At 41.2% G+C, this 13,230-nt stretch overlaps 2 protein-coding genes across 2 annotated transcripts in view; one reads left to right on the top strand and one right to left on the bottom strand.

Annotated features, from left to right (window-relative positions):
- Nucleotides 1-13,230, top strand: part of DHTKD1 (dehydrogenase E1 and transketolase domain containing 1) — a 40,130-nt gene that overhangs the window by 12,719 nt on the left and 14,181 nt on the right. Inside the window, exons 5-10 of the mRNA XM_010953712.3 lie at nt 2,579-2,848; nt 6,634-6,805; nt 8,251-8,449; nt 10,071-10,383; nt 11,321-11,405; nt 12,293-12,432. Of these exons, the coding sequence (XP_010952014.2) occupies nt 2,579-2,848; nt 6,634-6,805; nt 8,251-8,449; nt 10,071-10,383; nt 11,321-11,405; nt 12,293-12,432 (1,179 nt within the window). The remainder of the gene's footprint in view (nt 1-2,578; nt 2,849-6,633; nt 6,806-8,250; nt 8,450-10,070; nt 10,384-11,320; nt 11,406-12,292; nt 12,433-13,230) is intronic.
- Nucleotides 1,056-2,104, bottom strand: LOC123616520 (translation machinery-associated protein 7-like). Its single transcript, XM_074358519.1, has one exon. It carries the CDS (start codon nt 1,410-1,412, stop codon nt 1,218-1,220), a length of 195 nt encoding a protein of 64 aa, XP_074214620.1. The 5' UTR covers nt 1,413-2,104; the 3' UTR covers nt 1,056-1,217.

Raw genomic sequence — 13,230 nt, forward strand, 5'->3', positions numbered from 1 at the left:
TTATTCTTAAGAATATAAGAAAGTACATGTGATGGAGGAAAGGGAACCCTGTTATGCTGTTGGTGGAAATGTAAATTGGTGCAGCCACAATGGAAACAGTATGGAGGCTCCTCAAAAAACTAAAAATAGAACTACCATATGACCCAGCAATTCCACTCCTGAGTATTTAACCAAAGAAAGTGAAAACACTAATTTGAAAAGATACATGCACCCCCCCAATGTTCATAGCAGCATTATTTACAATTGCCAAAATATGGAAGCAACCTGTGTGTCCATCAACAGATGAATAGATAAAGAAGATGTGAGAGATATATTTATGGATATATATATATATATATATATATATATATATATATATATATATATAATGGAATATTACTCGGCCATAAAAAGGAATGAAATTTTGACATTTGCAGCAAAATGGATGGACTTGGAGGGTATTATCATTCAAGAAATAAGACAAAGATAAATATGTTATCACTTATGTGTGGAATCTAAAAAACTAATCATTATAACAAGAAAGAGACTCAAAGACATAGAGAACAAACTAGTTGTTACTCGTTGGGGGGAGGGAAAGGGGGAGGAGCCAGATAAGAGTAGGGGATTTAAGAGGTACAAACTACTTCATATAAAATAAATAAGCTACAAGGATATAGTCTACAGTACAGGGAATATAGACAATATTTTATAATAACTATAAGTGGAATATAATCTTTAAAAAATGTGAACCACTGTGTTGTACACCTGAACTATATAGAATATTGTAAACCAACTATGCCTTAATTAAAAAAAAAATTTTAAGTGTTATGTCTAGGGGCCAAGCTTTACCTTTATTAGTCATGCCTCAGTGTTTCTTTCTTTCTTTTTTCTTTCTTTTTTTTTTTTTTTTTTGCCATTTCAAATGAGTTAGTTTAATTCCAGGTGGTACAGAATTCAGGATGGAACAAAGACTTAAGAACACATTTTGACAGGATTCTGGGCTGGGTTTATGCTGATTTCACAGCCAAGGTAGAAATGACTGAGATGAACTAAAGAGAAGATGAGGCACTGTGTGATTTTTTTTTTTTTAAACAAAAGTTTATTCTTAAATGTACAATAGGTTCCAAGACAACACTTCATTCTAGCTACAGGTGGCAACAGATGTTAGGGCAGGGAATCCAGATGTTTAAACAGGAATGGAATTAAAGATCATCATTGCCTCAAGCACAAGGAACAGCTTACTTTTTGCCAGATTTCTTAATTGCACCTGTGGCCAGGGGACCTTTCCGCGCAGCCTTCGCTTTTAGCTCCTCGAGTTTCTTCTGCTCCTCTCTCTGCTTCTGCTTGAATGTCTTGTCTTCCTCGTCCATCTCCTTGGACTGCTTCTTGGGCTGCTTCAGGGGCTTCTTCTTGCCACCTTTGCAGCCGGACATGGTGCCTGCCGCCCCTTCCCCAGACCCTGCCACCAGAAGCCGCCTCAGTGTTTCTGATGCTAAGAGATTGATAATCAGCTTTGAAAAGACACCTTAGAAAAGGTAGAATATGACAGAATAAAGTGATTGACAGATGGAGATGTGTGCTTAGATACCTGCAGAAATTCTTCAATCAAATTTATTCTCACAGTTCTGGAGACTAGAAGTCCGAAATCAAGGTGGCAGCAAGGCCATGCTCTCTCTGAAGGATCTAGGGAGGACTCCTTCCTTGCCTCTGTCCTAGCTTGTGGTGGCTCCAGGCCACCTTGACTTGGGACTGCATGCCTCCAGTCTCTGCCTTCATGTTCTTCCACAGGCAGGAATTCTTAAACCAAAAACTGCATTCCTAAAATATCCCAGACAAAGCACTTAAGAGACACAGAAATGATTATCAGTGGTTTGTGAGAAACACATCTGTCCCAACACTGTATGTTCCTGTTTGCAGATGGGAGCATAAGAGGCTTTTGTGAACTAGAGAAGCTGTGGGGTCATTCAAACCATTTGGCCAATTGAGAATAACGTGTCATTGTTGGTAAATACCTTGGTTTGAGACCCAACTTTGCTACTTACCAGCCAAGGCCCTTCAACCATTTAGTTAATTTCTCTTGCTTGTTCATTTTTAAAATGGGTAGTAACATCTCTCTCTTAGAAGACTGAAAATGAGGTGACAGAACGTATGCAGAGAAGTCCTTTGAGAATCAGACAATGTAGGTTTTTAGATGTGACTTGAACTAAGCAGTGTATGTCATCCCCTGGTTAAATGGAATTAAGTTCTATTATTTTCTTCTCTATCTTTAACAAGAATAATACAAGTTCTTTTGGAAAATATATTCTAACGGGTGCCTTTAAGAAAAATATTTTGCTTATTGCCAGGCAGAGGTAAGTTACCATGCGTCATGCTAGACTCTTCTCAAAGTGTTGGAACGTCATTTGTGAACATCTGCAAATAGTTCCCATTCATTTGAGCAGTTAGAAGTTTGGGCCTCTCTACATACGGCATGTTAACAATAGTTATAAAAGCATGGTCATAAAGTCTTTTTTATTGTATGATTTAAACTAACCACCTCTTCCTTCATCTCCTATGCAGTAAAATACTCTTATTTTTCTTGTGCATTTATTCGGCATAGCTGATGTTCCGTAAAATGCGAGGTTTAAGTGAATTTCCGGAAAATGTCTCAGCCACTGGAGATGTCCTGTCTCATCTGACCTCCTCGGTTGACTTGGACTTCGGTGCGCACCTTCCCCTCCACGTGACAGTGCTGCCCAACCCCTCGCACCTGGAAGCCGTTAACCCCGTGGCTGTCGGGAAGGCGCGTGGAAGGCAGCAGTCCAGGCAGGCTGGGGACTACTCTCCAGACAGTTCGGCTCAACCTGGGGACAAAGTCATTTGCTTACAGGTACTGGTAGCTTCAGAAAGTGAGGCCAGAGGTTGGGAAGACCGGGAAGAGAGGTAGTTGTGACAGGAGATGGCAGGCATTCAAGATGAAACCGAGGTGAACTTTTGGGAAAAGAAGATTCTGGGGTTGCTTTAAAAATTAATAGCAGATGTAGAAGTCTAGTCTCAAGGCTGACATACCTGCTCCTGCTAAGAGGACAGATGTCGCAACTTCTCCGAAAGAATGACTTCTCGGAAACAGCATGGTATCCATGTATCTAACAAGATTGCAAGAGCCTGGATTTATTTTGTTTGCTTGTTTGCTCATTTTACAATGAAGGTCTTTTACAATTAAGCCAAACAATACATATTACTAGTTTTTTGGTTTCCTCTGTTCCTCAGGTTTTGGTAACTTAACTGGTATATTTTAGAGGTTTGGACTGTGAGTCACATTTTTCTTATGCCAAGTATTCATTTAAATGTGAACCTTTAAGGAATCTAGATAATAAAACAAACTAGTGAATATAATAAAAAAGAAACAGACTCACAGATACAGAGAACAAACTAGTGGTTACCAGTGGGGAGAGGGGAAGGGGGAGGGGCAAGATAGGGGTAGGAGAGTCAGTAGTTTATACAAACTACTATGTATAAAATAAATAGGGAGGAAGATAATAGCTCAGTGGTAGAGCACGTGCTTAGCATGCACGAGGTCCTGGATTCAATCCCCAGCACCTCCATTAAAGTAAATAAATAAATAAACCTAATTACCTCCCCCACCTCAAACAAACCAAAAATTCATTAAAGTAAATAAGCTACAAGGATATATTGTACAGCACAGGGAATATAGCCAATATTTTATACTGACTATAAATGGAGTATAATCTTTAATAATTGAGAAGCACTATGTTGTACACCTGAAACATACAATATTGTAAGCCAACTCTACCTTAATAAAAATTTTTTAAAAAAGAACCCTTAACTATTAGAGGATAATTAATCGTGAATATCAGTAACTGAGTCTTCAAACCCAGTGAAAATAGATAAATCCACAGGGCAGTATTGAGCTGCGTATTCAAATAATCACATGATCCCATTCATGTTAATTTTCCATGGGCCAGAAACTTGTAGCAGATAAATCGAGGGTGAGCAGGACTGGGTTTGATTATGTTATGGTACTTCTCAATAGCAATCTTCAACTCTCTTTACCTTTCCCTTGACTCAGTTTGTGGCACTCTAAAGTATTTCAGTCGTTCACGTTGACTCAGTACACGAAGCAGATCTTAAGCCTGATTTTGGAAGTAAGAGGTGAAAATGGCATTTTCTTTAAAGCGATGAGAAACTGCCTTCTTTCCTCTACTTTGTGTTCTGCAGATATTTTGCCCGGCTGTGTCTGCACGTGTCTTGCCTCGCACAAGCTCACAATTCTGATTTCTTGTGGGAACTCTTAACGGTGGCGTCTGTGAAATCGCCCTGGGGGAGATCCTGGGTGCTGCTTTTGCTGTGTTTGTCCTCGTCCTGGGCCCGGTGGAAGTGGATTGTCATTAGGGATCTTTCTTGTGTGTCCAAACCCCCTGCCCTTTGGCTGAGCAGTTTCCACCACCCCCAGCATTTCTTGGGGCTTAAGGACCTGACCCCCACAAAGCTTTATGGGCATTGCTGAGTGTTTTCTGGTTTTGTTTCTGTTTTTTTTTTCTTTAATTATTTTTAGTTTTAGACTTTTAAAATTTTTTGTTAGTTTGCATGCTTTTTTTTTAATGGTTTTAAAAAATAGATTTATTTACTTTATTTTATTTATTTTTCCTGGGACCTCGTACATGCTAAGCACATGCTCTGCCTCTGAGCTAGCCATTCCCTCCCCACTGTTCTCTATTTTGATTTAAGAAGGGAAATAAAATTAGCAGATGACACACAGCTTTTGTGCCAAGAACCCTAAGACCATGCTAACACGACACAGGCTGTGAGCAGAGGCTATGTTCTCATCCATGCCTCTCCTGTAACACTTTCGTAAAGGAGCAGCAGAGGCACACATCTCTCTTCCTGGCTTTACGCGTCTCCTTTCCACCATTATCCTCCAAGAAATCCCATCAGCAAGGAGCCCAAAGGGTGAGGAGTATTCAGATGCTGGGAACCCCTGGACCCTGTGCGGGTCCCTGTGCGGCTGAGGGTTGGATGTCACCAGGATCACGGCCGGGAAAGACAAGGGTTCTGGAACCACGAAGACCTGAGTTCAGAGCCTGGCTTTGCTGCCTTCCAGCTTGGCATGCTTTGTTCTCTTCCTCCTCAGACTCTGAATCTCAGAAATAAATGGGAGTTAAATTCTTCATAGTGTTCTGAGGATTAAATGAGAACATAGTATGTGCCTTGACCCAGGTGTAACGCTTGGGGCTGGGGGGTGAAATAAGTAGAAGAATTGGAGGCATCACAGAAGGTCTAGCGTTCAGTCTAAGCCATGTGAAGTACACGCTCATTCTGAACCTTGGTTTCCTCATCTGCAAAAAAGGATACTAGCGATTTCCTTACCGGGCCCTCCACGCCTGGCTGTTGAATGGATGGATGGCGGTGTCTGGTGTGTGGAGATAAAGTGATGGTATGTTAGTACTAAGCACAGATACTCCAAAATGTCAGTTATTCCTACAGAACCTAGCAACGGGAAGATGTGGGCTGAAGATTTCACTAAGCAAAGGAGCGCTGCTTTTCTTAGCCAAAATGTTCTAATTACACAAAAATCACTCTTTTTAAGGACATTTTCTGTGTCATTAAAAAAAAAAATCCACTTCCAAGGATTCTTTCTTCATTTATATTTAGGTCTTTTATTTTTGCTGTTATTAGAGACACAGTGGTTACCAAATCAGGTCATCTTACTCTTTTTTTTTTTTTCCCCAGATCATTTTATTCTTTAGTTCAGCATTTTGGCTGTTTATGATAATAGCCTTTTATTTAATTAACTTTTGATTAAAATACATTTATCATGTAACATCATGTAAATTTAAGGTGTACAACATTGTTGATTTGATAGATAATCGTCTTTCATTCAGTGTGAAGTCAGTGGAGCTTGTTTTCTCCTAAGATCTACAATCCCCTCACTATTTGCTTTCAACTTCTCTTTAAAAAAATTGCCCTCTTCTCTACCACCTGCTGTCCATCAGGCTTTGTGATATTATGTGCTAGCAGACTTCGAAAATTCTGGAAAAATAGCACATTTCAGAGATTCTCTTATAATTGCATTCTGCTTTTTCCTCAAAGCCTCCTTTCACGTTTGTATGATGGACTCTCCTCCCACACCTCTTGGCTGCTGTCATGTCACTCTCTTTAGTGGTGGCCAGCACACCAGCACACCCGGTGGGGATTAGATGATGCAAGCGGCACATGCTCCCTTTTTGGGGAGTGAGATGATTGGGGAAGAGTGAGAGTGCAGATCTGTGCCTCGTTCCTTGTGTCTTGCAGGCTGTTTGCATGGTTGCTTTTACTAGAGCTGCCTGTCCTTCTGCACTGGCAATCGCCCTTCCTTCTCCGGTGCTGCTGTCCGGTAGCCTGTAGATGGGAGTGTGAGAAGTGATGGGTATAGGTGACAATGTGGGGTGGAAGGAATAGGTCAACTGGCGTGGCTACAGGAGGAAATGGGCTGACTTAGCATCTTTGCATGTTACTTGGGATCAGCCGAACCATTCTAGAAAATCCTATAACCAGCAGATTTTTAGGAGGGCAGGGGATCAGTGGCAGTGTGGTTATTTTTATTCATACTATTATTTGAAAACCTGTTTCTCCATTCCTTATGTTCATACTCTTTTTTTCTGCCCCATGATCTAGGTTCACGGTGATGCTTCTTTCTGTGGTCAAGGGATTGTTCCTGAAACATTTACGCTCTCTAATCTCCCACATTTCAGAATTGGTGGGAGTGTCCACTTGATTGTCAATAACCAGCTGGGGTACACCACTCCCGCAGAAAGAGGACGGTCTTCCTTATACTGTAGTGATATTGGTATGTAACACAGGGAGGAGTTGGTGGTGTTGAGTCAGACAAGGAATTCCTAGAGAAACTTCTAGTTCACTCAGAACAGTGAGCCTCACTGGTTGTCTCGTTTTAAATTTGGATCAGGTATGGTCAGTGGTCACCAACAGTGTTGTTCCTTTAAAAGTCTGAGTGTGATCTTTAAATCAAAGGAAATAAGACAAGAGCGGAACTTAAAGGATGCAATCCCAAGTTGCTTAAGTATCCAGTTGAATGATCTGGTGGCATCCAGAGATGAACACAGTTAGTACCACTGGAGTGATTGTCTTTAGGATATGCAAGCTCGGAGTACCCAAGATCTTAGTCAAAATGGATGTATTCAACTGGTAAATTTGGCCAAGTAGCCTGGTTAGAAATCAGATGTGAGGAGCAAAGTCAGCCTGTTTGAACCTGTGGAAATCGGTAGCATGAAAAGAAATGCAGGGCTTTTATTACCTATTCCCTCTTCTGTAGAGTTACAAGATTTGTCAGATGGTAGAAACCACTCTGTTTTTACACCCAGACCTGGCCTGGATGTCTTTTGGGGTTATCTATGTGAATTTTTTGTTGATTAGTTAGAGATTCTGAAAATTCAATTTCAAACTTCTCTTTGGAGAAAACCCCCTTTTTTTTTTTTTTGTCTAGGATGCTTCGTTTAATGACCCTTTGACCTCAGGAGGAAAGATAATAGTAATGATAACAATAACAAATAAGTATCCGTTATTATGTACCAGGCCCTGTTAAGTACTTTATATGCGTTAACTCACTGACTCCTTGAGGCATCACTAAGGGGTGCCGCAGATAAGGAGGCTGAGATTCATACCTTTACCAGGATCACACAATTAGTCACAGAGCTGGGACTTCAAACCATTTTTGTCAGCTGGACCCCAATGTGTGGATTCTTGTTAAACTTTTTTGGGGGAGGTAATCAGGTTTGTTTGTTTGTTTAAACATTTTTTTATTGAGTTATAGTCATTTTACAATGTTGTGTCCAATTCCAGTGTAGGGCACAATTTTTCAGTCATACATGAACATACACATATTCATTGTCACATTTTTTTTCCGCTGTGAGCTACCACAAGACCTTGTATATATTTCCCTGTGCTATGTAGTATAATCTTGTTTATCAATTCTACATATGCCTGTCAGTATCTACAAATTTTGAACTCCCAGCCTATCTCTTCCCACCCCTTCTCCCTCTTGGCATGTTTGTTTGTTTATTTAAATGGAGACATTGGGGATTGAACCCAGGACCTCATGCATGCTAAACAAGCACTCTACCACTGAGCTATATCCTCCCCGACACAGCGTGGGTTCTTAACAACCAAGCCCAACTACCCCTGAGGATGTTGGCTGTCCCCCCAGGCGAGCGATGGGACTTGGAGGTAGGTTCATGGGTTGACTGGCTAACTTCTTCTCTGTCTTCTCTGCCTCAGGGAAGCTTGTGGGCTGTGCCATCATCCATGTCAATGGAGATGACCCAGAGGAAGTGGTCCGGGCCACACGACTGGCGTTTGAGTACCAGCGCCAGTTCCGGAAGGACGTGATTGTTGATTTGTTGTGCTACAGGCAGTGGGGCCACAATGAGCTGGATGAGCCTTTCTTCACCAACCCCGTCATGTACAAAATCATCAGGTGTGATGCTCAGCCTCCATTTAACATGCCCTCTCTCCCACAGTGCTCCCACTTTTATTTTTATTAGACGTTCTCTGATTGGGTGACCAACTTTCCCTGAGTGCCTGGGACGTGAAACTGTCGGTGCTAAAACTGGGACGTCCTGGGCAAACTGCAGTGGTCGCCCCCTGGGTCTCAGGAAAGCTTCCCAGGTTCTTCAAACTCCATGTGTTTCCCTGAGGAATAGACAAAGGGCAACTAAACAACTTCACTTAGCAGATGGGAGGACTGGATAGGAGGACCTAGGCAGAGCCTTGCCCTGGCACTGACAGGATCAGAAACAGAACCTCCCTGATTCACTTCTGCAAACCATAGGTGAGGACCTCCTTTGTGCCTTGGCAAGAGGTTACACGATGGATTTTAATGAAGTTCAGAACTACGCTATCCAGTATGGAAGGCACTGGCCGTAAGTGGCCACTGAACACTTGAAATGTGACAAGTCTTGATGGAGATGTGCTGTAAGTGTAATGTGTACACCAGATTTCAAAGACTTAGTATGAAAAAAAGGAGTGTAGACAATCTCAATAGTAATTTTGATATTGATTGGACAATGAAGTGACAATATTCTGGATATACTGAGTTAAATGAATGTACGATTAAAATTAATTCCACTTATTTCACCTTTTCTAGTGTGACCACTGGGAAATTTTAAATTCCACATTGGCTTACATTATTACTTCTCTGGGGACAGCCCTGAGCCAGGAGGTTAACGTGATGGAGAGGAATGTATTACTTTGGGATTTCCTTTTTGGATGCTAGAAAGTAAAATAGATCCCTCTTCCCTGCTTTATTTCCTCACGGACATAGATTCAAGGAGAGGAATAAACTTGGTGACATTTTATGGGCTTTTCTAATCATAGGTGACATTTTATAGGCTGCTCTTGGAACAACAAATCTGAATTCTCCATTTATCTCTGAACTTAGCAGCTCAATGACTTTATGTGACTCAGGATCCAATTTTTAAAAAGCTATTCTGCCTACCTCCCATTTTTGTCAGGATTACAACCAGACTTTAAAGTATTATGCAAATGCAGAGGAGCATCATTATTACTGTTGTTGTAAAACCAGGTGCTGAAGAGTTACAGGCTTCTTAAAGCAAACAGAAACAGATGTTGGCAACTTTGGGTGCGATGCTTTTTGAAATAAAGCAGTGTGGAATGGGGAGATGGTACAGGTCAGCCTTGTAAATAACAGTCCAGAATTTACTGATTCAAAGAAAAACCCCTCTGCTCATTAACCTCTACCTGACCATAAACAGATGCTTATAAAGATAAATTTGTTTTCTCTTGCTTGCCTGGAAGAGGTGGTTACTCACCACTGCCTTAAAAAAAAAAAAGGAAGGAAAAATTTACTGGCATGAAAGTCACATGACATAAAACGGACTACTCTCAAGTGAACAATTCAGTGGCATTTGGTACGTTCACGATGTTGTGCAAGCACCCGTTCTGTCTAGTTCCAAAATATTTCTCGTGTGTGTTTTTATAGAGAAGAAACTCCATGAATACCTTTGACACTGACTGTATCTGTCTCTCTTTGATTTTCACAAATCAGGTTGATTTTTGTTTCCCTCTTTCTTGGACAGAGCCCGGAAGAGCATCCCTGACACATATGCAGAGTACCTCACGGCCAGTGGACTCATGACCCAGGAGGACGTGTCGGACATCAAAGCCTCCTACTATGCAAAGTTAAATGGCCATTTAACCAACATGGCCCACTACAGCCCCCCGGCCACGAACCTGCAGGCCCACTGGCAGGGCCTGGTACAGCCGGAAGCTTGCATTACCACCTGGAACACAGGTGTGCCCCTCGACCTCCTGCAGTTCATTGCCAGGAAGTCTGTGGAGGTGCCGGAGGAACTCCAGATGCACAGTCACCTTCTGAAGATGCACGTCCAGGTAAGGAGCCCAGAGACCTCCGGGTACTGTTTGTCCATCTTGCGCAGCAAAGGAATTGGTGTGGGTCTGGTCTTGTTGATTGGCTAGTGCATTCGGCAAAGATTTACTGTGTGTCATTAGGTTCTAGGAACCAACCCTAGTGGTGTCTTGATACCGATAGTCAATTAACTTGGATTTTGCCTATGTGTAATTTTCATCTACTAATTCATTCATTCATTTATACATGTTTCATACATTATGTGCGACATACACATTATTAAGAACCCAGCCGTACAAGTCTTGCTTATTCTGACCAGTGAGCAGAAGACAACTTTCATTTTGGGGGGAATGGCTCAAATAAAATAAATAAAAATCAACACACATTCTCCCAAAAGGCAACCATTTAGACCCTTAAATATATTGAGGTTTTACATACTGTCTCATATTAAGTGTGGATTGACACACTGTTGAGGTTTGCCTGCGGCTTGGTGGTTTCCTGGAATGAGGGACTTTCAGCACTAAAAGCAGGAGAGCAAGGAGATATGTCTTGAACACAGTGGATGAAGAAGACACTGTGAGCTCTAGATTATTTTCAAAACGCTAACTTCATTTGTAAGTTTCTGTTATAGGTATAGAGGCTGTTAAAACAATTGATGCACTCACCATCTGGCTGAGGAAGTAGAATGTTACCCATGTGGTTCCCCACAACCACTTCCTGATGCCACCTTCTCTCATCCATCCACCGGGTTAACCATTAACCTGACTGCCTGTTTGTTTTGCCTGCTTTCAAGCGTCATATAATTTCTGTCATACTCTCATGTTTCCTTCTGCACTTTCTGTTGTACTTAACGTTAAGTTTTTGACACTTAACCATGGTTGCATTACCTTTTTTGAACTCAATATGGAAACAGATGTGGACTCTTAAAAGTTTCTTTTTCCCTCCCCTTCGATTTTACAGTCCAGAATGGAGAAGGTGATAGACGGAACGAAGTTAGACTGGGCCACGGCAGAAGCTCTGGCCTTGGGCTCGTTACTTGCTGAAGGTAGGACATTTCTGTACAGCCGCACAGTGGGGAGAGGATGCTTTATATGACATTTGTTGTATGTGACGCCTACAGTTTTGAGTTACACCTACCTCTTACCATTTTCATCAACAAGAGAGGTTCTCTAATGTGTTCATTTTTCTTACCTGAAAACATTATTTAATCTTAGTATAAGTTCTGTTGACAACCTTCGTCAGTGAATAGACTATGAAAGAATTATTCCTGGGAAACAAAGTACTGGATGTACTGGAAAGAGATTTTCCTCTAAAAATGATGGGGTGAATGGTGGGAACTCTCATTCCTATACAATCTCACCTTGACTACAGAGCGTTGAATATAGGACAGGTATTTTTTTAACTTTATCTATATATGTATTTATTTTACAATATTGTATTTTTAAAATTGAAGTATAAGTGATGTACATTATTATACATTACAGGTATACAATATAGTGATACACAATTTTTAAGAGTTATACTCCATTTATAGTTATTATAAAATATTAGCTATATTCCCATATGTACAATACATCCCTGTAGCTTATTTTATACGTGACATTTGTACCTCTTAATCCTCCAGCTCCATCTTGCCCCTCCCCCTTCCCTCTCCCCACTGCTCACCACCAGTTCCTTCTTTACATCTGTGAGTCTGTTTCTTTTCTGTTATATTCACCAGTTTGTTGTAATTTTTTAGATTCCACATATAAGTGGTATCTTACAGTATTTGTCTTTCTCAGGACAGGTCTATTTTTAAGAAGGAGAATCTATTATCCTAAGGACAGTTCTGGGGATGAACTGGTGTATAAGAATTCAGGGTCACCAAGCCTTGTTATTATGTAGGTTATTCACGGGAATCTGTTTTTTTCTTCTACTTCTTGCCTTCTTAAGGTTTTAATGTCCGTCTGAGTGGCCAAGATGTAGGCCGTGGAACTTTTAGCCAGAGGCATGCAATGGTTGTTTGCCAGGAGACCGATGACACCTATATCCCCCTGAACCACATGGACCCTAATCAGAAGGGGTTTCTGGAGGTAGGAGGTTTTATTGTCGAGTATAAAACCCAGGTGCTGATGATTATAGCCTCAGGCTCCCCAAAGCAAACAGAAACAGATGCTGGCAACGTTGGGTCCAGTACATTTTGAAATAAAGCGATGCTGAACAGGTGGACAACGTAGGTTCATTCCACTTGGAATGGAAGTAACACCCGAGGGTGTCAACTCGAGCCGTCTTACTTTGGCTTCTTCCCTGTGACCATGTACTGACAGAGTGAACGTCATGGACAAAATTGACATTGTAATCTGCACGTTACTGAATTCACCAAAGTCAGCTGAAGACATGGATAATAAGCGAACATTTCTTTCCTACCTTAAAAAAAAAAAGAGAACACTTTCTCAAGGTTGCCTTACTCCCTAAGGTTTAGCAGGCTTGATGAATATATCCATTACCGTTTATTTCTGTGTGCCAGTCACTGAGTTAGGTTCTCTAGGGTCAAGGACGGGGGCTGGGTCTTTTCATTTTTGTTTTCTCCAACAACTAGCATATCACCTGGCACCTGAAGTTTATTAAATTATCCTTTAAGTTACGATCAGTGGCGGGGCGTGATTTTTCCTACGGTAGCCATTTGTTTGAGAGTACTGGGTTCACTGATACCCAATATTTTAAAAATTCACTTGTCAAAGGCGAGATTCCAGGACAATTACTTAAAGGACATGCAGCTCATCCTTAAGTTAGTCTATAATCCCCCCTTAATCAGTATCTAGATCACTAGTCACTAAGAACGCTTAGTATCTCTCCCACCCAGTGTCTTTTATTGATTTGTGATTTGAGGC

The sequence above is a fragment of the Camelus bactrianus genome, chromosome 35 (genome assembly GCF_048773025.1).
Source record: "Camelus bactrianus isolate YW-2024 breed Bactrian camel chromosome 35, ASM4877302v1, whole genome shotgun sequence".
In the NCBI taxonomy this organism is placed as follows: Eukaryota; Metazoa; Chordata; class Mammalia; order Artiodactyla; family Camelidae; genus Camelus; species Camelus bactrianus.

Coding starts and splice junctions, on each gene's coding strand:
- LOC123616520 (XM_074358519.1), bottom strand. CDS start 1,412: ATGTCCGGCTGCAAAGGTGGCAAGAAGAAGCCCCTGAAGCAGCCCAAG.